The sequence below is a fragment of the Notamacropus eugenii genome, chromosome 1, assembly GCF_028372415.1.
Source record: "Notamacropus eugenii isolate mMacEug1 chromosome 1, mMacEug1.pri_v2, whole genome shotgun sequence".
In the NCBI taxonomy this organism is placed as follows: Eukaryota; Metazoa; Chordata; class Mammalia; order Diprotodontia; family Macropodidae; genus Notamacropus; species Notamacropus eugenii.
Genome location: NC_092872.1, coordinates 147,542,617 through 147,569,692, shown reverse-complemented (window position 1 = coordinate 147,569,692; position 27,076 = coordinate 147,542,617). Strand labels below are relative to the sequence as shown.

General features: G+C 39.2%; 1 protein-coding gene across 1 annotated transcript in view; it reads right to left on the bottom strand.

Moving 5' to 3' along the window:
- The window catches only part of RORA (RAR related orphan receptor A), an 887,404-nt gene extending 860,868 nt beyond the window's left edge, over positions 1-26,536 (bottom strand). Inside the window, exon 1 of the mRNA XM_072616450.1 lies at positions 26,167-26,536. Within this exon, the coding sequence (XP_072472551.1) occupies positions 26,167-26,332 (166 nt within the window). The 5' untranslated portion in view covers positions 26,333-26,536. The remainder of the gene's footprint in view (positions 1-26,166) is intronic.
- Between the last annotated feature and the right edge of the window lie 540 nt (positions 26,537-27,076).

The following is a 27,076-nucleotide window of genomic DNA, read 5'->3' as shown; positions in this document are numbered from 1 at the left end:
TGTTTCTAATCAACAGGGTTTTCCACTGTATACACAAACCTAGTTTGATTTCACAGTGAACCCAGGACACATGAACTGATTTTGTTAATTTGCATTATCTTCCTGTTCAAAAGGTAAAAACGGTTCAGATTTTAAGAATTCACTCCACATTTGTTTAGTTGTATTTGTTGAGAGTATGCTAGGTTTGTTTAAAGGTTTTTATTGATCCAGAAATTTTTATCAGTGTGGGCACTCCTCTTGTGGGACATTCTCTCCACAGATACAGGATACAGTCCTCAGGTGACTCAAGAGAATTGACTCTAAGTTTGTAACTAGAGGTGGTATGACCTGGCTACTCTTGCAAGTTACCTCACACCGTAAGTATCAGAAGCAGGATTTGAATGTAAGTCTTTCTGGATACAAGGTTAGCCTTCTAGCCACTATGCTTTCTGCCTTTTTCCTAAATAAGTGCAAATTAACAGCTCTTTTAAGCATATGTTCTATTTCTCTTTGACCCTGGCTTTCCTAACTAAACTGGCTAGTTTTATCCTGTGGTGGGAGAAAATAAGTGAAAGAACCCAGAGAGCTTAAAATCACAATGATTTTTCCCTTATTTTGTTCCTAAATTTACAGCTCATTATCCCTTTAACAAGCAGTCTATCCATTTGATAACTACAAGTACAGCCCAAATCTCTAAGACCTCTATTCTCATCCACTTTTACTGTACATACAAGCATTTCCTAACCTGGATTCCACTGGCTCCCAGAAAAGTGAGGTAAGCAAAGTAAGCCAAGGTTTGCAAACCTAAGGCAGCGCTCAAGTAACAAGATTTCATCTTGTCTGGGTTCCACTTTGCTTGGGCAGAGGAGTCACTTGACTGGGGTTCAGTATGATTTCTGTTTAGGTTTTTTTTAGGTCCCTATTATAAACAGCCAAAATAAAGGAGCTGCTGTACTGAAGGGCACCTTTCAAGAGAAACAAAAATAGGAGAACTGTTTAACAAAAGGGGACTGTTTGGGCCTTAACCTCCTGAAAAGGGTCTGACCATCAAACTGGAACTGCTTTCCACAAAGTTAAAAAGACCAAGATGAAAAAAAAAAAGGAATCAGAGGATCACCCACTCCAAGCCTCCCTCCCACCTTCCCCAATCCCAACCCCCTTAAGAAGTGCCAGAGAATAAAATACAAACCTCTTTGAAGAAACCTTGGGTCTGATCTCAGCTTTCAGGTTACAGAAGGCATTGGCTTCAGAAAGCCTCCCTACTGTTAGATCACACACACACACACACACACACACACACACACACACACACACACACACACACACACACACCCTATATTTGTCCTGGTTCCCCCATATCATAAAAAAAATCCCACAGACTTTCATTTTAATCTCCTTACCACACTGGGTAAAGGCCTCTAATTTCACAGCACAGAGATAACACAAATAATTCATATGACACATTAGCAGACTATCTACACTGAAAGCATTTAGTCCTAGCTCACTGGAAACAATAAGGGGAAAAGCAAAGGGTTGGATATTCATGTGGTGCTAAGCCCCTCTCAGTTTCACTTCAACGAAGCAAAGACAAGGTCATCCTATCAAAATGAGAGTTGTTCAAAGTCCATGGGTCACCATCATTACACAGCTCTCCCTCTACTTTCTCCTCTGACTGCAATATTCTCAAGTTCCTTCTGACCCTTTCAAATCAGTGCATCTGTGTTCTCTGTTACCATCCATGAGTCTCCCCTTTACTCCCCACTGGAATGATCTTTTCCCTCCTATTTTTTTTAATCTTTCTCTTAGTTTCTCATGCTTAGACCAACCCAATGAAGCTATCACACCCTTTCCTGGCCTGACTTTTAAGCTCTCCCTCTCCCAACCCTCTTCTATTCATTTTCCCACTCAGCCTTTATTGTCTCAGCAATGCCAGCACTTTCAGGCCTATACAGAACTATTATTCATCCGATTTCTTCTCTGTCTGAGACACTGCCAAGGTTGAGGCTGGGTCCCTTTGGGGACAAGGATGAATCAATAACACAAATGTTTTCAAATAGCTTGAAATGGGGCTGGACTCCTAGAGTTTTTTTTTTTTAATTAATTCAGCCAATCATCATTAAGAAAATATTTTTTCAATAAGGCAACTGGGGGGAAACACCTCAAATCTAAAGACTTAAAGGATATTAGGGCTCAGCCCTCATCTTGAATCTCTGATGTATCCTGAGCATAGGCATGGCATGCGTCTGAATCACCACAGCTTAACCCAGTTTTGTTTTGTTTCCCATAGGGTTCCTTAGCAGCTAGAAGAAGCCACTCCAGAACCTTCTAAGATATAGCAAAACATCCTGGAGGTCATCTAACTCAACCCTCCTCTCTTTACAGATGAGATTACAGGGGTCCAGAGAACTAAGATGATGTTCCTAAGGTTGCACAGGTCACTGGACCACAATTTAAACCCTAATTGCTGTGATTCCAGAGTGAGTAATCTTTCCACTACCCCTACTTTTCTCAGAGACTTACCCTCTCCTGAGGTCACTAGGCAATCTCACTAAAACTTACATTACATTATACTACAAACTTACATTCTATCAACAGGCACCTACTATTTTCTTTGTACTGTACTGGGAATACAAAAACAAGAGAATAGATTCTTGACCTCAAGGAGCATACATGGGTGGCGGGGGGGTGGGGTGGTGGTGAGGGGACGGGATAAGACATACATGAAGAATAGTTACAAAATGAATATGAAGTAGTTTGGGTAAGGAAGGCACTGGTAGCTGGACTAATCAGGAAAGACCTCATGTAGAAGGCAGCACTTGATCTGAGTTTTGAAAGAAACCAAGGATTTCAAACAGGAAAGGTGAAGAGTGAAGGCATTCCCAGCATGGGGGATAGACAATGCAAAGACACAAAGATAGGAGATAGAGCATCATGTGTGAGAGACATTAAGGAGGTCAATATGACTAGACTAGGAGAGCATGGAGGGCAAAAAATGCGTAAGAAAATTGGAAAGGTAGGGAGACCAGATTGTGAAAAGGTTTAAAAACCAACCAGAGAAGTTACATAAACTCATGAAACATTTTTAAAAATAGGAAAAACTGCATCTTCTCATCTATCCAATACCCGCATAGTAACTCATGGCGAGTTCTCAAAGAGACCCCACTATTTTGTTCCAGAATCTGAAAAGGGTATCCATTCATGTCAACTGTTCAAAGAGTTCCTCATTGCCCAAATAGTACAACTCTCAAAAAAAAAATAGCCACACAAATAAGTCTTTATATTGAATATTCTTTTTTGTTTTTGTCATTTCAATCCGAAAGGTCCACATACATCTCCAAGATCTTTGGCAATAATATATTCTCTTGACTCTTCCAGTTATTCTCATTCTCACCCTCCAGTTGACTTTTTTTTTTAATCTATAATGATTCTCAACTGAATGACCACTAGGTTGCACCTAATTTAGCACCCAAGGGTAAGGCAAATAAGTAGTGGACAGAACATCAGAGGTAAGCCTGTAAACTGTGCTGTCAAGAAAGTTCCAACATAATGATGCTGGGAAGGAAGAAGACAGAGAAATATAGTTGAGGTTGCAAAATGTGAATTCAATAAGGAATACAAGTGATCCCACATATGGTTACATTGATTATTTACTGCTGAGACAGTAATAAAGAAGAACATCAGTTAACAAAGGATGTTGTCAAGCACCTGAAACAATTTTTCATTAGGACTTTTTTTTGTTTGGTGCTTCAAAGCTTGCACGTAAACATATTTATCCTGCATGTATTCTTTGACAATGGACTGGCTATCGATTCCTCTCAGCCCTCCTCTCCCTCCTCACACATACTGCGTTATGAATAGCCTGAAATTAATATTGTTTTAATTCTACATCTCCCTCTCAAAAGATATGGAAGTAAGATTAGATTTGTTCTTTTTTGGCCCCAGAGGGCAAGACTAGAAGTTATTAATAGATGGGAGCTTCAAAGAGGCAGATTTCAGCTCATCATAAGGAAAAACTCCCTAACAATAGAGCTGTCCCAAAGCGGACATGGGTTGCTCAGAGGAAATAGTGGATTTGCCTTTATTAGAGGTCATTAAGTAAAGACTGGATGACCACTAGATGAGGATACTGAGGAGTGGTTTCTTGTTCAGGAACAGATTGGACTAGATGGACTCATTCTGTAATTCTAGGTGAGATCTGAGAAGAAGAAGACTGTTTCTGAAGCAAAATTTCACTTTCTATTTCATTCCAAAGGTATTTCAACAACGCTTTAGACACTAAGCCTAGCAAACTTGGAATGTCTTCCAAACTAAATCAATTACTGAACCTTTGGAAAGAATTTTTTAAAATTAAAGAGTATTAAACCTCAACCAGCTAATGTAAAGGTCTCCTTCCTGTGGTAAGAAGGAGTTCCTTTTCATTTTCCCAGACTATATGAGACCACAAAGTGGTAGTGGTGATGGTGGTTATAATTAACAAATCAATCAACAAACACCTACTATGTGTCCAGCATTGTACCTGAAGTGCTGTACACAAAGTCATAAATAAAACAGCCCCTTTCTTCAAGGAGATTATGTTATACTAATAAAAATAATTTACATTTATATATATATAGCATATCACATTAATATATAACTCTAGAATTCATTATCTTATTAGATCCTTACAACAGCCTGTGAGCTACTCAGAGTAGAGATTATTATCCCCATGTAACAGATGGGGAGACTGAGATTATGCAACTTTCCCAAGGTCATATAGCCAGTAACTGTCAGTCTTCTGACTCCTACCTAGGTCAGTGTTCTTTCTACTATGACTTATGAGAAGGGTGCTACTAATATTCCAACAGCGAAATCTCTGTGGTTCCCTCCTCAGTAGAAATTCAGGGCAAATTCTAGAGATGAAAACCATGTTAGAGCTTTATTTTCCACAAAGGGATCCAAGCTCCACCTCCAAGGTAATTACTAAGGATCTAAACTATTAATCCATCCCTGTAATGCACATCAATATGGAAGAAGAAAAAAAGGCACTACCATACCGAGTAGACATCAAATTCTTAAATGCCTTTACATTTATGTGAATTATGTATAACAGCTGCGATTGACTCTTTCTTACCAGTTTCTTTAAGAGGTAAAACTAAAACTTAAGTCATGAGAACATGCCAATTTAAATATGTGTGTGTGCACATACATACGCATACATATACATGCTATATTGACCTCCTCTCACCCCCCAGTTCAAAAGGAAAAATGCCATTTTAAATGGGATCTTGCTTATATGAACTGATACAAAGTGAAGTGAGCAGAACCGGGAGAACATTGTACACGGGAACAGCAACATTGTAACCATGATGAAATGCGCATGACTTAGCTAATCTGATCAATACAACAATCCAAGACAATTCCGAAGGACCCATCATGAAAAATGGTATCCGTCTCCAAAGAGAAAACTGATGAACTCTGAGCATTCTTTTTCTACCTTCTTTACTTTTTGGGGGGGAAGGGATAGGGGAGTTTCTTTTGCAGCATGACTAATATATGACTAATATGGACTTTTTTTTTTTGCATGATTTGATCTGAAATAAAAATCATATTAGTTGCATTCTCAAGAGGAGGAGAAGGGCAGGGGGGAGAAAGAGAATTTAAAACTCAAAATTACAGAAAAAAATATTAAGAAAATTTTAAATATAATTGGAAAATGTTTAACAAAAATAAATAAATAAATAAAATAATAATAAAAATAAATAAAATAAAATAATAATTAAAAAAGGTCTTGAACCTGCAAAAAACAAAAAACCCAACCTACATCCTTCTGAACAAATCCTGGACTTAAAATTTGGTTAATCAGCTTCCTGTGAAAAGATAACATGTCGGGTGTTTATCTTCAGTGCTCATAAATCTTTCTCTTGCTCTGCTTTAGTATGAAAGCATTTGTATAGACAACATCACTTTTTAAATTAACCATTTAAAAAATTGATGCAGTAGACAGAGTGCTGGGCCAGGAGTCAGGAAGACTGATCTTAAGTTCAGATCTGGCCTCCAACCCTCACTAGCTGTATTACCCTGGGCAAGGCACTTAACCCTATTTGTCTCAGTTTTCTCATCTGTAAAATGAGCTGGAGAGGGAAATGACAAACCACTCCAGTAACTCTGCCAAGAAAACCCCAAATGGCATCATGAAGAGTCAGATATGACTGAAAAACAGCTGAACAACTGACAATACTCACTGACCACACAAGCAATATGGTATAACATACTGAATGTTGGGCTCGGACTCAGGGAACATTGGATCAAGTTCTACCTGTGATACTTTCCAGCTGTGAGACCCTGGACAAACGACTTAATCCCTATGTGCCTCTGTGATATTTCTACTAAGCTGTGGCTAAATTCTGATCTTTCGTGGTAGAAGGACTTTTCACATTAGGAGATTTCCCTACTGGGGAAATCACTTGTCCTTCATGGTATTCATCAGCTTTTCTGTAGTAAAGCCACAAGGCTTTTGAAATGAACTATTTTGTAAAGACATACTACCTCAAGGGAACTTCTATCTGTAGTTAGAGGCACATAAGTGGGACTGGTCTTAGATTCAGGAAGTTCTGAGATCAAATCCTGTCTTACACACCTTCTAGCTGCCTAACCATTAGCAAGCAATTTAAACTCTCAATCTTAGTTTCCTTATCTATAAGATGGGTATAATAAAAGTACCTACCACATAGTATCACTGTGGATGAAATTAAATAGTATATGTAAAGCCCTTTGTAAACCTTGAAGTGTTATATAAATGTGAGCTATGATTATTATCATCATATACCTATAGATGGATAGAGAGAAAGCCACTTAGCTAGATATACCAACACAATACAAAGTAAAGTAAAAAAAAATATGCTTCAAGTTGACATCTACTTTATAATTAAAACAATTACAACATTACCCTATTTTAATTTGAGGCTGCATATAAGAATTAGCTTCCAACATGTTTAAGTGGGAAAAAAATAAAACAACATGATAATGGTGCCAATTAATTCTGTAGAAAAAAAAAAATTATATCCTCTTGCAGCAACCCAGAGAGGTGGGTTTTCCCTCTTGGTTCATTCCTCTTCCTAATTATTCCCCTGCCCTGATGAAAAAGTGTAACCATAAACTAAAATGAAGAAAAATTATTTTGAAAAAAAATAAACCCTTTAAGAAGGTTTAATCTGATTCTCCAAGGGAAGTTATTCTAATCCAAGAGCATGTTTTTCCTGTGTGCCAACAATGATTTTTGCTTGGCCATATTGAATCATGTGGCTTTACTATACCCCACCTCTCAGGCTGCTATCACATCAGCACAAATACTGCAAGGGCAAAGCAATTTCAAACAAATGGTGAGTTTCCTAGTGTATCATGTAAATTATTAGATTACATTACAAGTGAAAGACTCAGCAGTGGGTCACCGTAGTGGTGCATTAATGTAAAACAAGTTGAATGGAACACTCAGACAAGCTTCTTTGACGTGATTTTTGGCAGGGAGGAGAGAATGAGGGAAAGAGAATGGAGTGTTAGGTCTGCTAGATGCAAGAGGCTGGACTTCTGGGCCCAAGTCCTGCTTCCCAGCCAGAAGCAAGAGGGCCCCTGCTGCCTTCTGAGTAGGCTCAGTAATGGCTGAAAAGGGGGCCCTTGCTGCACTAACATGTTGAAGCTACTTTCACCATGTTTGCCAAACATTCGTGGAGTGTCTGCCATGTTCAAGGCACTGGGGAGGACAGAGGGGAGGCATTGGGCTGTGAAGGGGTGGAAAGAGTGACAAAACAGTATGATAGGTCTTTGTCTTACTGCAACCTATAGTTTACTTGGGAAGAGAACACATGTATAAACAGAAAATACACAAACACAATACAACGTAGTGTATCAAACATATGTATTTCTAAGTATATATTGTATATATATACATACACACATTTCATTTATGTGTATATATGTAGGCATGCATGTATGTACATATACACATTTCATATGGGTATATCACATGTGTAATACATATATACATGTGTATATATACAGAGAGAGTGTGTTCAGAGGAAGGAAGGGTCCACTTAGGGCCTGGGGTGGTCAGAAAAGGCTTCAGGAAAGAGGTAGGATTTGAGCTATCCTTTGAACATTAGGTATGATTTCCTTAAGGGGTGAACAGAGAGGGAGGGAGGGCATTCCGGGATGGCAGCTCAGAATGTACAAAGGTAAAGAAAGTACAAGGAATGTTTTGGTAACAGACTTGGAAAGCAATTAGTGAGAAGCTATGGGGTCATCAATGTAAAAACAATGAGATTTAGACAAGTAATCATAATACCATCAACTCCTCAAACAGAAAAATGTTACCTGCCCATCAAGAATTTACATTCTATAGCAGACAAGCATGCCAGATGCAGGTCTAAATGTAATAAGACATTAATGAATATGTGCTAAAAGTGGCAGAAAGATACTGTATGATTATAAATAATAAGTATTTACATTATTTTTCATCTCCCACCCCCTCTCCAAAATCATAACGAATAATACCTGGTACTTGACATAGTAGACAGTTACTGTGGAAACACTCCCTCCAATAACTTTTCAAGAATTTTTGCCCAAATATCCTGGGAAATGCTTTCATCAGCCAACAGCTCTCCATGTCAGGCAGCATCTTTTAAAATTTAATCTAAACTCTCCCTATTGCAAGTTTTATTCAATTATTCTTGATCAAACAGCTATGTAAAACTTGTTGCTTAACTGATCACCATCTAGGCAGTCCATACACTTCTTAAAACATCAATAAGAACAGATGCTTAGCTCACACCAAGTTCCTTCACATTTGCGTGAATAGTGAGAAAATGGGAAATGCTTCATCTGGAGTAGCCAGAGAAACTTGAGACCTTCAGATTCTCCAAAGAGCCTAAGAAAAGGGCCTCAAGTGGCGTTTTGTCGTTGGACAACTTGGGGACAGCAGTATTTCACAAACAGAATGGCTGTCATGGTGGGAAATATTTATCAAAAGCCTACTATCTGCAAGGTTCTAAGATGATTACTGTTCTCTGCTTTGATAATATCCCCATATTTTGACACATAACTCCATATGTTAAACATTACACATGGCAGAAAGATACATGATCAGATGCAAGCCTGATGCTTGCTGAACCATAAAAACTGCTTTACTCATGTACATAATAATTATTATAATATATAAATTTTTGATCAATAATAAACATCATGATGTGAGGAAAAATAATATTGATTCTGAAAGGGCCACTGAATCCATCCATTTTCTCAACTCATTATTGTCACTCGTAGGACTATCATATCTTTCTGATATCCACTGTACTTATTAATGTACATATCTTCTCCTAAGATTACTGTAAGCTCCAGAGGGAAGGGACCTTCTCTCATACTTCTTTTCCCCTCCCACTGTAAAGTGTGCTATAATGTAAAGAAAACTAGACTAGGAAGCTTGAGGTACTTGGCTCTTATCCCAGCTGTTCTACTAACCAGATGAGTGAGTGGAGTCAAGTCATTTAATGTCAGTGGCCCTCTGTGAAATGGAAGGGTTGGCTACAATCCCTAAGTTTTCTTTCAGTTTTCCAGTCCTTCAGCTCCATAGGCTATGGTGACCTGAGGGCTACAAGGCTAACAAGCATCAACTTCTTATTGAATACCACTGATTTAATGAGTAGAGGTTGAATCATAAGAGGTTCAGATTCTAGTCTGTCCTTGAGAATATCATTATATGTTCTTCCTTAGTACCTAATTCTTAACACACACACAAAAATGCAATATTTAGGGACTAGTCAGAAAGTTTATAGATCTGAACACTAGATCTAGAGAAAGAAGGTTCAAGTTCAAATTATGGTTCTTTTTTCATTATCCCTGGGATGTTGGATTAGTCACTTTAACCTCCCTGGGTCTCAATTTCCTTATCTGTAAAATGAGGGAATTGGATTAGATCAGAGATTCTTAGCCTTTTTTGTATGTCACATTTTGTATGTATTCTCAGAAGAAAGATTTTAAATGCATGAAATATAATACATAGTATTACAGAGGAAACTAATTATATTGAAATAGCTATCAAAATATTTTAAAACCTTCACAACCTCCAGGTTAAATATTTCTGGACTAGGTAATCCCCAAAGCTCTTGCCTGCTCTAAATCTGTGATATTTTGGTATGAATCCTTATTTTTGTCATTTATACTTTTGCCAACAGAGGGAATAGAGAAGAGAAAATAAGCTTAATTCAATTCTGTTTACTTCAACTAACAAAATATTTAATCGGTGTGCAAAGTACACACTGCTAATCCCAATAGAGAAGATTGAAAGTTGAGATAAGCTCTAGTCCTTGATATCAAGAAACTTAAAATCTAATAAGAGAATATGACCCAAACACAAATGACTTCAGTTCCTTAATATGTGTGGAAGGAAGATGCAAATAAAGTGCTAATTACAGTGTGAAGGTGGAAAACATCATAACAACTGGGAGAATGGGGGAAGGCTTCCTGGAGGAGAATTTAAATTGGTTTTAAGGAGTAGATGTACAGCTAAGTGGTAAAGCCTCTTGAGTACCAGGCCTAGAGTGAGAAAGACTTTTCCAACTTGAATTCAACTCGGGCTTCAGACACTTACTAGCTATGTGACCTTGGGCAAGTCTCTTCACCCTGTTTGTCTCAGTTTCCTTATCCATAAAATGAGCTAGAGAAGAAAATGGCAAATTATTCCAGTATCTTTGCCAAGGAAATCTGATATTGGATCACAAAGAGTCCGACATAATGGAAATGAGTGAATCAAAAAATTAAGGGATAAGAATTCAATAGAAGGGAAACTCAACTCTGTGAGTTTTTATACTTGTTAACAGCCCAGAAAACACTACTAGTGAGAGAGATAGCTGAAAATGTCAAATAAGACTTTATTGCTTATCTCTGGCTTTCTTTTGTCCATTCTCTCTCAGTATTCCATTCTACTGGACAACTGGGAGTTATATCTGCAGTTTAGTCTCATGGATGCTCATTCTTTCAAATGCAACATCCTCATCAGGAGTATGTTGGAAGTATTAAATTAATGCTTACAAGTCTGTATCCTCCCCATCATTCTATTTTCCTATTCACTAATTTTGCAATTCTGTAAAAAGAAATCTATTTAATCCACCAAGTTTTAGACTTTTAACATATATTTATTGTTCATTTTTCTTTGGTATTCTAGATATTTGCATGCTTTTTTCTTCTTAATACTTAGATAATTACTTCTCTTTTTTCCTCTCACCCCATTTTTATATCATCTAGGATAGGAATGGGACTATTTTTCATGAAGGTCAAAATCACATCTGGTTACTTTTTCTTCATATTTGTCCAATTCTTCATGATTCTTCAGAACTAATTCAAGGAGTTGATAAATATGCCAGCCAATTCCCTTAACACCCCAGGATACATGTCATCTTGACCTTCAGATCTCTAGATTTTCTATTTTTCCAACTATTCCCTTATCTGCTTTTTTGTCAATTGGCATTCTTGACAAGCTCAACATTACCTCTTAATGACCCAAATTTCTCCTTTTCCCTTTGTTGGTTAAAGATAATTTTAAATACAGAATTTACTTTCTGAGTCATTTCAGAATTATCCTCAATTTCATTTTCTTCCTTATTTGTGAGAAGGGGTTTTTTTCTTTCTAATGCAAGTGTTCTTAATCAGGGATTCATGAACCCCAATTGGTGGACAGATTTCAGGGGGTCTAGGAGCTTGAATGGGAAAAAAAATAACACATTTATTTCATAACTGGTTTCCATTGTATTTTATTTTATATAATTAAAAATGTTATCCTGAGAAGGGGTCCATAGACTTCACAGACTACCAGGGAGTCCATATCCTCACCTATTTGACTATACTTTAAAATAAACATATATTTGTAAAGAGATTTCTTATATTCAGAATATATCCTCTGAATAGTATCACCACAACAGACTTCAGTATTAATTTTTTTTTATTCTGAGATTAGTTAGATTTGTTTCTCTTTCCTTTACTCTAATTCTGGAAATTAACACCAATGCCTAAAGATTTTAAGCCCCCTTCAGGGAAGACAAACACAAGCAACTGTCAATCAGGATAAGAATAAAAGTAAATATTACTTAATATTTCTTTCAAAAAGGTATATTCTCTCCATTAAAGATCATATTTTTACCTACATGCAACCTAAATACTGAATTTCAGATAATTGTTTATTGATCATTTAGTGGTTTAATAGTTAGAACATGAAATTGTATTATTCAGAGTTATACTCGGCAGGTTTTACAGTGAATTCAAGAGTACACCTGATTTATTCTTTCATCCTACCTCACCTTAAGTCCACTAACAAAAACTTGTGACACAACTCCTCTTTTGTTATGTTTTCTGACCTGTGTACTATAAACAAAACAAAATAAACTCTTTAATCTCAAGACCTACTTAAAAAAATTAAGATATTAAGGGGTACAGCCAAGTGGCAGAGTATAAGCTGGAACCCAGCTGAATGCTTCCAACCTTCCCCTCCCAACAACTTTTAAATGATGCCTCAAAAGATCAGAGGAAGACCTTTATTTCAGCTTAAGATAGCATCAATAGGTTCAAGAGCTCTCAATCCAGAGATATTAAAGGGAGCAGACAACTGCTCAAAAAAAGGTTACAGGGAGCCTATGTTGGCACTCGCTATTATTGCCCATAATCAGTTCTTGGTGGTAAAGAAAGGAGTGCTTGTGATGGGTCATAAGTGGGCAGAGTTCCTAGGCCAAGAAGAGCATTAATACTTTTGACTGCAGGGTAGCAGAGGCCCTTTCTGGGGAAAGAACAGAGCTCACATCAAGGAAACAGTGACCATGATTCTCCTAGAATAACTACCTTGGAAGCACCAAAAACTTGCAGATCCCCAGAGCTAGTTCTGAAAAATATGAAAAAGTCTAAAGCTTGGGACAGTGATTGTCCACTCCCAGGAGAGCAGAGCCCAACTTGAAAATAAAATTCAAAGTGAAGGAATAGACTGGGAAAATGAGCAAACAAACAAATAAAGAACTTGACCATAACAAACTATTATGGTGGCAAGGAAGACCAAGACAGAAACTCAGAAGACAGCAGTGTAAATCAGCTTCAAGCAAGTCTCAAAGAAAAATACTAACTGAACTCAAGATCAGCAAGAATTCCTGGAAGAGTTAAAGAAGAGAGATAAAAATTGTAGAGGAAAATTTGGTAAACAGAATGAGAACAATTAAAGAAAATTATGAAGAGAGAATTAGCAGCTTAGCAAAAGAGGCACAAAAAAAATACTGAAGAAAGTAACACCTTAAAAAACAGAACTGGCCCAATGGAAAAGGAGGTACAAAAGCTCATTGAATACAACAATTCCTTAAAAATTAGGAGTGGGCAAGTAGAAGATAATTATTCCATGAGACTTCAAGAAACAATAAAACAAAATCAAAAGAGTGGAGAAAAAACAGAAGAAAGTGTGAAATATCTCACTGGAAAAATATCTGACCTGGAAAGTAGATCCAGGAGAAGCAATTAAAGAATTATTGAACTACCTGCAAACCATTATTTTCTTTTTTAAAAAAAAGAGCGTAGACATCATATTTCAAGAAATTATCAAGGAAAACTGTACTGATATCTTAGGTTCAGAGGGTAAAATAGAAATCGAATGAATCCATTGGTCTCTTCCTGAAAGAGATCCCAAAGTGAAATCTCCCAGGAATATTATAGCCAAGTTCCAGAGTTTCTAGGTCCAGAAGAAAATATCAAGCAGCCAGAAAGAAAGAATTCAAATATCACAGAGCTATAGTCAGGATCACATAATATTTAGCAGCTTCCATGTTAAATGGACAGAGGGATCGAATATTTATTCTAGATGGTTAAGAAACTAGGATTGCAACAAAAAATAACCTACACCCAGGAAAACTGAGTATTTCTTTTGTAGGAAAAAAAATGGATATTTAATGAAAGAGAGGACTTCCAAGCATTCCAGATGGAAATACCAGAGCTAAAGAGAATATTTGACATTGAAATACAAGACTCAAGAGAAGCAGAAAAAGATAAACATGAAAGAATAAACATAAATGTCTTAATAAAGTTGAATTATTTAACATCCCTGAATAGGAATGTGATCCATGTCACTCTTAAGAACTTTATAATTATTAGGGCAGTTAGAAGTTGTCTACAAAGACAGAGGGCACAAGTGTGAGTCGATTAAGTTAGGATTATATAAAAACAAAATGGGATGAGAGAGAGGGATGCACTGTGAGAATGGGGAAGGGAAAGGTAGAAGAAAAGGTAGAGAAAAATTTCTCACATAAAACAGGTATATAAGGAAGAGCCTTTATAGTAGAGAGAAACATGGGAGGGTGGAGGACAATGCTTGAAAGTCACTCTCATCAGAATTGATTGAAAAAGGGAGGAAAATATATGGTACACACTCAGTTGGGTATAGAAATCTATCTTACCCAACAGAGAAGTAGGAAGGCAAGGGGATAAGAAATATGGGGTGATGGGGATGAAAAAAGGGAGGATAGGTTAAAGGAGGCACGGTCAGAAGAAAAATAGACTTTTGAGGAAGGACAGGATAGAAAAAGAGAAAGAAGGATACAATAGAGAAAACAGGATGGAGGGAAATACACAGTTAACAATCATAATTGTGAATGTGAATGGGATGAGCTAACCCACAGAATGGAACCAGATAGGAGAGTGGGTTAGAAACCAGAATCCAACAATATGTTGCATACAATAGAAATGCTTGAAACAGAAAGACATACACAGAGTATATACACAGACTGGAACAGAATCTGTTATGCTTTAGGTGAAGCAAAAAAGGCAGGGGTAGCAATCATGATCTCAAATGAAGCAAAAGCAAAACTAAGAGTAATTAAAAGACATACTCAAGGAAACTACATTTTACTAAATGGCACCATAGAGAATGACTTAAAATCAAAAAAATTTACAGGAAGTTTCTTTGATGAGGGACTCATTTCTCAAATATATAGGGAACTGAGTCAAATTTGTAAAAATAAGAATCATTTCCCAATTGATAAATGATCAAAGGATATGAACAGGCAGCTTTTAGAAGTAGTCAAAGCTATCTCTAGTCATATGAAAAATGCTCTAAATCACAATTGATTAAAGGCAAATTAAAACAGTTCTGGGGCACCCCCTCACACCTATCAGAAATGACAAATGCTGGAGGGAATGAATTGTTGGTAGAATACTGAACAGATGCGACTCTTCTGGAGAGCAATCTGGAACTATACCCAAAGGGCTATAAAACTGTGTATACCTTTTGATCCAACAATACCACTAGTTGGTCTGTACTCCAAAGAGATTAAAGAAAGAAGAAAACTACCTATATGTACAAAAATATATATATAGCAGCTTTTTTGTGGTGGCAAAAAAAATTGGTAATTGAGAGGCTGCTCATCAGCTGGAAAATGACTGAACAAGTTGTGGCATATGATTGTAATGATATACTATTGTGGTATAAAAAATGATAAAGGGGTAGTTTCAGGGGGAAAAAAATGTCAAGAACTAAATGAACAGATGTAAAGTGAAGTGAGAAGAACCAGGAGATCATTGTGCATAGTGAGAACAATGTTGTAATAATGATCAACTGTGAAAAATTTGGTTATTCTGATCAATACAAAGGTCCAAGATAATTCCAAAGGATTCTTGATGAAAACATGCCATCCATCTCCAGAGAGAGAACTGACAAACTCTGAGTGTGAACTGAAGTATGATTTACTCTCTCTTTTTTTGTTTTTTCCCCTGATATAGCTAATATAGAAATCTCTTTTGCATATTTTCACATATGTAATTGATATTTTGCTTCCTTTCTCAGTTGGCAGGGTAGGGAGGGAGAGAATTTGGAACTCAGAATTTAAAAATAAAAGAATGCTGCAATTAATAAATATCATAAATTAAGTAAATAAAAACTACTGAGTGGGTGGGGGGACAATAAGATGTTAAATGTTTAGCTTTCTCTATTAAGTAATAACGCAAACAACAACATTCTTGTCATATCCATGACTCTCTTTTTGCCATATATATATATATACATATATATATATATGTATATATATATATATACATATATATATATATATATACATATATATATATATATATAACTTCTTTCTAACCCTACTATCATTTACTATCAGCAACTTAAGCACTTTCACTTTTTAAATAAATTTTCTCAACATTCAGCCAAATCATCCTCCAAAGCAAGGCAACACTAACACTTATACCTTTGGTAAGAATCACTTAGGAAATCCTGTCCACCCCCAGGACCCTGGAAACTTAATCTATTGTTCAGTAATCTCCCCACTCCAGTCCTTGGCATAGTGTTTGTATTTTTTTAACTTTTCAAACATCCATTTAAAATTTTTAAGTTTCAAATCTCTCCCTCCTTCTCACTCCTCCTTCACCCATTAAGAAGGCAAACAATATCTATCTGTTATACGTGTGAAGTCATATATATCACACAGAGTAAAGACTTTGATGCCCTTTTGAAATAAAATCTTAAAAATCATCATCCCCTTTTGCTTTGTTTGCTACTGAAATTTACTAAGGATACTTCAAGTAAGCCTACTGAAGGTGAGCTAAAAGCTCAGTTCTTACATACAATTAGAAAAAAGCTGTCACTTTATCCACCTGCACAGAGTGTCCCCCTTATAAAAGAAGATAAAATGATAGGTGGTTTATCCCAGGACCAGTTCTATCTGATTGGAAAAGATGAGAATGAGATAAACAAAAATAAAGTTCATAGATTTCAAGTTGAAAAGGATTTTTAAACACATCTAGTGCAGAAGAATCAAACTCACTGCAGGATTTTGGACTGCAACCCTCCCTAGTGCAGTCCAAAACAGATTAAAATGTAATTGGGAAATAGTTCATAAAATAAATAAGAATACAATAAAATGCAGATAACATTACATTTTAAAATTAAGTCAATATGCGGTCTGCAGGGATCCTTATGTCTGCTTTAGTGACTCCCATTTCTGTTTGTGTTTGACATGACTGATATAATCCAATACTTGCATTTTATAGATGAGAAGACCACTTAAGTGAGGGTCCCACAGTCATATGGGCAGTCGATGGTAGAGTTAGAATTCAAACCCAAATCCTCTGACTCCCAAAGCAGCACCTCCACGGCACCAGGATGCTCATGATAAAAATAATGTCTATTTAGCACTTTGAGGTTTACAAAACACATTTATCAAAAAGAAATTTCTTGGAGGTAAATAACAGTGCAGGACAAAGAATCCTGATAAAAGTCAGAAGATCTTTGTCCAAATACCGTCTCTACCATTTACTTACTTTCCTTGTCACTTACCCCCTGTGGATATATGTCTTCTCATCTATAAAGCTGTGACTTCTGCTTCTTATTCTGGACTCTCTTAGTGAGCTTTCTAGAAGACAATGGCGGCATGAAGGACTCTGGCTGACAATATCCCACATTCAGTAGGATGGCGAAGTCACTATTGAAGGATATCCAACTGGTCACTATGGCTCCAGCATCTGACACATCACAACTCCCAGACCTGGAATGCTGGGAATTTTGGACACAGCAGCCTAGTAATAGGCACTACCTCACTGTTGCTGAACAGCATTTTCTAATGAGCCATGCAAGTCATTGCAATAAAGCAGAGTATAATGATAAAATGTCATTTAAGGATGTGAATTGCTTTTTAAAAAAAAGATCCCTATTCTCTTACCAACACAAGGGAATTATTACAAAATCCTCTTTTTGGCATTAACACGAGGTACCTGGAACCCTGCTGTCATTTTTCCTGAAATTACGGGGAAAAAATCTGGAGCTGAAATTGTGAAAACTAACTATGTGAGGTACAGCAGTACTTATCATGCCAAACTCCTGACTTCTAAACTTTCCTTAGACAATCACTTTTATTTCTTCCTCCAAAAGCAAAAATAATTTCACCATCACAGGAGAACTCCAAGAAGCGTGGGGTGAATAATAGGGATGGTGACATCAAAGATTTGTCAAGATAACCACAGAGAATCGTGAAGGTGAATGGGACAAGTCTAACAAAATTCAGTTTTCCCAGAGTTTAAAGTTCCAGATGTGCATTCCATATTGGTCCAACGAACCTTCCCTATACCTTCAGAAAGATTTTTTTGGGAGTGTGGGAATGAAATTGTTTACAACTGACAAATCTCTAATTTTTTGTTTCCTTCATAAAGCTTGCTTTAAAATGCCCCACTAGGAACGTGAAATATCTGCCTCTTTGAAGAAGAAAGGAATGTAGACTAGAATTTCGACTACAATAAAAGAAAATTCACATGCCAAGTACACCAGTAAGCTCAATATCTTGCTTGAGTATTGAGTAGAGAACATGCGTTCATTGCAGCTCTATGAGAAGAATCAGTCAATTAACATTTATTAAGTTTATATTGATATTTATTATATTTATATGGCAAGCAATGTGCTAAGTACTGGGAATATCAAAAGAGACAAAATAGTCCCTATCCTCAAGGAACAATTTAATGGGGGATACAACAAGCATACAAATACGTACAAACAAGCTATATACAAGGATAAATAGGAAATGATTTAGAGAGGGAAGGCACCAGAATGAAGAGGGGTTGGGAAAGACTTCTTGTAGATTAGAAGATAGGATTTTAGTTGGGACTTAAATGAAGTCAGGGAAATCAGTAGGCAGAGATCAGAAGTGCAAAAAGGACCCCAGACCCTTAAATTCCAGTTTGAGAATACAATTAATTATAAGTTTTAGTTGGTATGTCACTATGAAGAGAAAGAGACAAATTACAGTTGAGCAAAGTGATATCAGAGACCTGTTTTCTTTTCCAAGAAAGAAAATAATCAACTTTCCAGCATGTTAAATCATGACCTACCCAATTATGTTGACTGCACTTTACGTACTAAGGCAGGAAATTAGACTTGTATACTTTAAAAATGTTTTCAATAAGTGTTCAAACAAAAAAAAAGATTCCTCCTTTATCTCAAGTTATTTAGAAAAACTAGTTTACTAGAACCACTCCCCAACTATTTGAGTATTCTACCGTTTATTAATATATATATATATATATATATATATACCAACAGGATTAATTTTTTTAAAAAAGACCAGAGTTAAAGTATATGTTTCTAATTTCTTAGAACATATTTTAATAAATTATGTTCAAAGCTGATTCAAAGTGAATTTTCAAAATGACCCCGATTTTGAGTTCTTTTCCAAATCTAAAAGCAAAAAACTATACTTTTACTACAGAATTATGATAAAAAAATAAATAGCTGTTACAAAAATAAAGCCAGATCTGTATTCAAGATGGTTGTTGACTTAATCACTGAAGACCCTGAGAAGATGAGCTCATTTTGCTATTGAGGCGTTTACTACTAAGCTCTTTCTGAATTTGGACAGATGCCCCCTTCATTCTCTCTCCTCTACTGATTTAACTTTTGGAGCTCACTCACCCAAACATATTTCTCCTCATTGACCTGTGGATGTGCACCATCATCAAAAAACATACTGATGTGTAGCTAAATATTTAAGGAGCTTTCTAGAGTGAGAAGGTAGGACAGGATAAGGATGTTGAGAGATTTTGCCTGATGGGATAACTAATTATTTAGGGGATGATAAAGCAAATATTTCAAAGAGTTAGCAGAGCATGAAATCATAGGAAAAATAATTTTCTGGGTAAAAATGCCCTGCAACTCAGATGTTGCTTGGTTCCTACATCTAAACTAATGGTTGGTTGATCAATCATATCTTCCGAATTAACAATTTGATGAAGTTATTCCCAATTGGGCTATTTCTGCTTGATACAAACAATATGTCAATTTTTGAAGAGGTGTTAGGTGTAGGGGAATCAACTGAAAGAGTGGACCAAAGGGGGCAATTTAGCTTGGAGAGTTTTCTAAGGAGCCCCACAGAGACAAGTTCTTTTGTGAAAAGATTGACCTAAGGCATCAGAAGGCAACAAATTAATTTCTTGTAGATTAAATGCAACACTATAGCTCAAACTTTTCGGTCTTCTCCAGGCCGCACTGTGGACTTTATCATTCTTCAGAAACCTTTTCAACATGAAGCCCTATCCAGTCCTGGAATTCACACAAGGTAAGTAACCGCACCTGGAATCCTCATCCCCACAAAGGAGCTACTCCCTCTGATTGAATGGCTGCTCCCAGAACCAGCTTTTTAAAGATGGTGCCCAGGTCTGTCTTGTCATCATTCCTCTCCAGTGTCTACTCCCATCTCACCCTAGGTGTCAGGTACCTTCATGGACTCCCTCCCATCCCTTTTCAGCTTCCTTTCACTCGATTTCCCCCAATGTAACCTGAGCTTCTTGAAGGCAGAGACTTTCTTGAAAGTTTATATTTATTTATATATGTATTCTATATATGGCTTATATTTATATTACTAATGCTTAGCACAGTACCTGGCACATCATAAAGGCTTAATATGTTTGTTTATTGATTGATTGACTGGATTCAGGACTCCTTACACTCTTAAAAATTATTTAAGACCTTGCCCAAAGAGTTTTGTTTATGCAGGTTGTAATTATTGATATTTACATATTAGAAATTAAAACATCTGTGCAAATGGGTTTTGCATATTTGTAATAGCTTTTTTTTTTTTTTGCTTTCTCAATGAGTAGGGGAGGGGAAGGGAGAGGGAGAAAATTTGAAACACAAAATAAAATTGAATACAGATATCAAGACATCTTAACATCATTATGAAATTAGTTTTGACCTCCTGGGCAGCCATGAAAGGGTCTCTGAGCCTCTTGGAGAACCACAGCTGCCATGATGAGGACTTTCAGTATCATCACTCTCTTCCAACCAACTGAAATGAAGTCTGTGTTTTGTTTTACATGTTAAAAAAAAATAAATGTTCAAAGTTGAGAAAGCAGCAGAATTTATCAGAATAGATAGAGACATGGGGAGGTGGGTGCCTTGAGTACTCAATCTGGTAGACATAGATTCACCCCAATGGTCTTATTTCCCAAACGAATGTGTCCTATTCATGCTCTCTGATAGCACATCCAAGAGTTTCAGAGTAAGAAAAGCAAGGGAATGAGGAAACATAACCAGATTACTTTTTGGGGTGGAGTGCTGAATTGGAGTTTGGTAGTTCTGAATTCAAATCCTGCCTCAGATACTTCCTAAGTATCTGAGTGATATGTGACTAAGTCACATATCACTCCATGCCTCAGTTTTATTAATGACCTCTGAGACTTCTTTCAGCTCTAAATACATGATCTACAATCTTTGCAAAGTAACAATGGACAAGTCCTACAAACTACTGGTTTGACATATCTCTCCTTTCAAAGACCTCTGCACGCAGGGCACCATACTCTTTGTTTCCAGGAGCAGCTCGGATGTCACCAAAGAACTTTGGTATATTTCCATCCTGTAGTGTGACTACTGAAATTAAAATTCTATGTCTCTCCACATCAGACTTTAGAAGTCTGGTATAAAGTTTAACAGAAGGAGATGTTGTGAATATCTACATCCCTTCTGCTCCCTGAAAGGACCTACCTGTCCCTGTTACCTTACAATACTGCTCTGAGGAGACTTCAAAGCAGGCCCAAGTTCAGTTTTAGAAAGAGAGAAATTTTCTAATGCCAAGAGCCTTTCACGGTACCAGTAGAATTTGGAATATTGTGGCAGGTGATGCACGTAAAAAAAAGCCTGAGGTGAATGTATTTAGCCAGCAGAAACCCAGTTTTTGTATTAATAATTCAGTTCTTTTCAGAAATAATGGGGAAAGCATTAGAAAAGGTTATCATAACTATCATCCAATACATTTCTAAAATTATTCTATTACATTTTAAAGGGTATAATTATAAATGTTTTTAAGAGCAATTTACCGGAAAATTAAAGTCGCCTGGTTTAAAAAATAATTATTCCATCCCTCTCATGAGGGATTTGAATCTTTTCAACCTATGGGGGTCATTATTTGTTTACTATGGAGAATCAGGTCCACATGAGAGAAACATTGATCTGAGAATTAGCCTCTAGAAAGAGTTCCAATAGCTTGCTGGGGTGGGGGTGAGGGTGTGTGGGGAGGGGAAGGTGAGGAAGGAGAAATATATGCAAAGTCAAAGACCTTCTGTAGATTTCACTCTCATTTTCTGGAGGTCCACTAGGCTGCAAGTATCCTACACACCTGCTAACTGACTTTCAGCCCATTAAACTGAACTCTAGATGGGTTGTCTTATCTAGCCAAGCTTTTGAGTGTTATTTCCATCTTTTGGTTTCATTTTTTCCCTTGGGTAGGCCTGCCCTAAAAGCCTTCAACCATCAGTCTGTATGTTGTAAACTGACTGAACTGTATATAGTCCTGTGAGGATAACTTTAGTGAAATAAAATATGTAGGCTTCTGGCATGCATATAATAATGAGATCCTGAAAAAGGGTTTTAACAGAAGTTATGTCACAATGCTCATAGCTCCCTGAAGTCACTGAAAGCCTTGTTAAATTAAAGATGCACCGTGGTTTTTCTGCTGCATTCCTGCTTCCTGTGTTGCCTCCTCTCTCTCTTTTTTTTAAAATTTCGTTGGGCTCTTAAGATGGGGCAGTGTCACACAGCTAAGATTAACACCACCTAGAAAACTGAATAGTTTTAATAAAATCATTAATATTCTGTGCATTTTTGTGGGTACAGAGAGGGGAGAGGTACAGAGGTAGGGCACTTCTTTCAGATTAAAAAAAAATTCTGACATTGGCTCTTCAAGCTTAGGAAATATGGTACACAACCCACCCTCACTCATTCACAGAGGTTTAGGAATTTAACAACATTCAATTACTGTTCCCTACTTGAATCCACTCTTGGTAATGTCCCATAAGGTCACCCCAATGTCATTAGGATTTAATTTCACATCCTTCTTGGATTCCAGATGTGGCCTGCCTCAAAATTTACTCTGGTACTCCTTCTGGAAAAAAAACAACCCACAACAACAACAAAACTTCCTAATCACAAAGGATCCTGTCTCACCCAAAGCCAAAATCTCCTCTCAAGAAAGCTAAAAATGTTAATTATAATAAAGTGGTCATGTTTGCTTTTGCTCTAGAGTTGTGAGTCTTCATGTTTTAAGTATTAAAAAGGCATAATCACCTAGCATGTAGGTTAATTCCTTTTCGATATTGTAATTAATGCAACATTAATAGTGAATGCCAGCTCCAATTTTCTTACTGCTTACACTGAGAGCAGACTTGAATATTCTGCCAACTCCATTACATCATCTGAAAACCCAAACATTTCCCATTTTCAAATCACTCTCTTCCACCAAGCAAACATGCTCTCTCTCTCTCTCTCTCTCTCTCTCTCTCTCTCTCTCTCTCTCTCTCTCTCTCTCTGTCTCTCTCTCTCTGTCTCTCACACACACACACACACACACACACACACACACACACACTCAAAAGATTAGTACCCCTGAGAAGCACAGGCTCCATCTGAGGTTAAAGTCTGCAAATGCACACAATTTCTGGAAGCTTTTACTACTGCTGTGTTAGCTACAAGGATGCCTCCATCTCTGACCTTCCTTCTCCCATTCAGACTGTTATATAACCAAGAGCCTGCGTGCAGTATGTGAGTTGGGTGTTTTGGTTTAAAAAAAAGGCAATCAAAAAATCCCCCACTTTCTTCCCCCCCCCCCCCCTTATTAAACACCATAATGGAAAAGATTAGGGATTGGAGAAGGAGGGGGTCAGGAGATCCTGGGGCTGTGGGTCAGCAGGTTAGCAGTGTCAGAACCCAATTGCTGCCTCAGCCCTATGATTCTGGGGACAGCTCGGCCCCTGGTCTCTTTTAGCAGTGCATGAGGGGGCCGACTGCCCGGGCGTTATGTAATTTGCAAGAACAGCAAGTTACCCAATTGCTAGTCAGTTCTGCTGCCTGCCACCCCATCCTCCTCCCGCAAGAACACCTTCTGGCGAGGATGACACCTGAAGATGCTAGGGTTTGAGGGTGGGGGTTGGCGGAGAGAGCCTGGGAGAGGGGAAAGAGGAAAGGGGCGGGGGCTAGTTCAGGGCCCGAAAGTATCAGAGCTTTCTAAATACTATTGCTGCTGGTGCTTCTCCTTCCACAAAAAAAGTCTCCGAAACACATGAAGGGAATTTTCTCCAGTGTTTCTGATTAACCCTGTTACATAACCGGCTCGCATTCCAAATCCACCGTCTCAGGGTCTAAATATACTCTTTGCAGCCAAAATCCTTCTGCACTCAAACTCACCCAGCGGCTGGCACTAGCCCCCGGGCCTCCGATCCCTAACACCCCCCACCCCCAGCACCCCGGGACCGTCCCCCTCCCCACTCAAGGGGCTGCGGTTCGGCGCGGTCACTCTTCGGAAATCGCCTTTAATTAAATGTTTTTTTTCGCATGTTGTCATCTTGATGGCTTTTACTGTACTTGGATTCCGTGAATGGGAAGACGCCTGGACCGGGGGGGGGGGGGGGGGGAGGGGGGTGTGGCCAAAGGGGGGGTAGGGGTGGGGGTGGGATACTGTAAAACAGCCAACACATGATCAGCCATATTTCTCCCACCAACTAAAACAGAGAGCAAAGGGGGTGGGGACGCAGCCTGGGGCCCCCACTCCGGGCTCTTCCTGATCCCGGACAGGGACTGAGAAAAGGGACCAGGGAGTGCTGGACTAGCGCCGCTGTAGGATTCTGGCGCCCAAACCCCGGGGGGTTGAAGGCCCCCACTCCCCACGCCAGCTCGCTTCTTCCTGAATGACAGGCGTGATTTGTCAATTATTTACGACAGTAATTAAAACCGCAGCTTCCCTCTCTTCTTTGCAAACTCTAGGCACAGTCAGATAAATACATTCCCTAATCCACCACTACCACCCCACCCCACCCCAATCCCCGGCCCAAGTACAACCCAGCAGCAGTCAGGTTTGGCTACCCGTGTCCCAGGCAGAGGGAGGGGAGTGCGCTCCCCAACCACTCTCCACTCTACTTAGTAACCTTAGGGGACCAGGGGGTTGGGAGTCGCAGAGGAGGGGGGTCGACCGGTCTCCCCGGGAACATCAAAATAAAATTCAAGAAGCACCCTAGGCTGAAGCGGGGTGGGGAGGGAGGGGGGCGGTATTGGGGGAGTGTTGATCTCACCATCCAACCAGCATTCAACTTACACTGACCATCCCCAGGCTCTGGCGGAAACACTCCGTGAACCGCGGGGAGGGAGGCAATTTTCTAAGCAGAAATAAGTTTGGATTTCTCTCCGCACCCCTCCCCTTTTCTTAACGTTGGATTTTTTTTAATGCCATCTCCTAAGAAGAGGGACTCACACTCTCACTCACACACACTCACTCACACATACACACACAAACGTGCGCACCCACAAACGCATCCCGGGGCGGGGGAGTTGGGCTACACTGGTTCTTTAAACTTGCGTATCCACTATGGCAGTTGCCTGCTCAACAAATTAGTGGGAATGACTCTGGTGCTACCTCCCACCCTCCACTCACACACGCACCCCCCAACACTCACACACATACACACACATACAAACACACCATCCCCGAAGTAAAAAGAAAACAACAAAACCCACTGACAAGCGTCTCAAAGTGAAGACACGCACCCAGACCTCGGCAATCTCCCGGGCCCCCAGATTACACAGATCATTGACTCCGCCCCCTCACCCCCCACCAAAGAAACACCAACACACATAGCCCGGGGAGGGGGAAACTTATCAAGAAGAAACAAGGAGGTAAAGGGGAGGGGACCGGGGTGACAATACATTTGTTCCTTTTTAAAAAGGACACTGCCACTTTAAAAGTTTCTTTCGGTCCCTGGTCCCCACACTATTCTTCTATTTTTTTTTTTTAAATTGTAACGTATTTAATTTCGGCAACGCAGTTTTCCTTCTCTTTGCAGAAAAAAATATATACATACATACATATATAAGCCCTGGGGTAGCCTGCTAGCTGTCAACCCTGCCGCTCCCCACTCCTCAGCTGCCCACCTCCTCCTGCAACCCGGGAACGTGCTGCAAAAGTTTGCAACATTTGTGGGGGGCGCCGAGGGGGGGCGGACAGTGGGGTGCCTGGACATCGGGGTGCTGCTACCAGCGCCCGGGCTTCCTATGCCCTCCCCCGCGCCAGCCCATGCTCCCGGCCTCCGGGGCCATCCCCCTGCTGTCCTCCCCCCATCACTCCTCACTCTTCCCTCAGCCCCCCCTTACCCCCCTCTCTCCAGCCTCCCTACCTCTGCTGGTGCTGGAATAGCTCTGTCTGCGCACTGGAGCCGGCGGCTCGCTTTTCCGGGCGGATTCCTGGTTCAGCGGGGTCTCCCTGGAGCCGGCGGCCGCTTCCGAGCCGCTGCTGCCCGGCTCGCTGGCTGCTGGGTCGGGGGCTGCGGGAGCTGACTCCATGTTTTTTCCCAATGTAGAGATCGCTGGAGATGGCGAGCTCTGAGACTCCCTCTATCTTCTGTTTTCAGTGCAACTCTATGGTACCAAAAAAAAAAAAAAAAAAAAAGGGAGAAGGAGACAGGGAATGAGAGGGAGAGAGAGGGAGAGAAGGAGAGAGCTAGAGCGAGAGAGCGGGTGTGTGTGTGTGTATGTGTGTGTCTGTGTGTGTGTGTGTGTGTCTGTGTGTGCGCGCTGGAGATGGGACTGAAAACAGATTTGACCACAGGCAGCGCTAGCGAGAGCTTCTCCATCCATCCCCCACACTCCACATACCCCACCCTCTGCACCCCAGACACAGAGCCATAAACGGGCTGCAAATTTTGGGGAGGTGAGGGAATGAAAGGAGCTAATGGGGGAGGGGGGAGGAGTAGTTTCCCCCTCCTTCCCCCAATCAAATTATAATTGGCAAGACGGTTCTGTGAATGCTTCTGAGAGCCTGTCAGGAACACAACTCAGTCCCCATTCCCTTCCAGTCTGAGACCCTGGAAAGAGCAAAGTCCGATGATCCCAAGTGGAGAAGTTGGCAAATAGAGTTCTGGTTGTGCCCGAGGCCAAAAGAATGAAATGGGCTTCAGGACCGGGATGACACTCAGAGGAACGTTGGGAATTCGAGGAGGTGGCACTCTTTAGTTTCAGATTGGATTGGATTGGGGGATGGGACAGCCACTGGGCTTTTAACGTTGCCTAGATCAGACCCCAATAAGT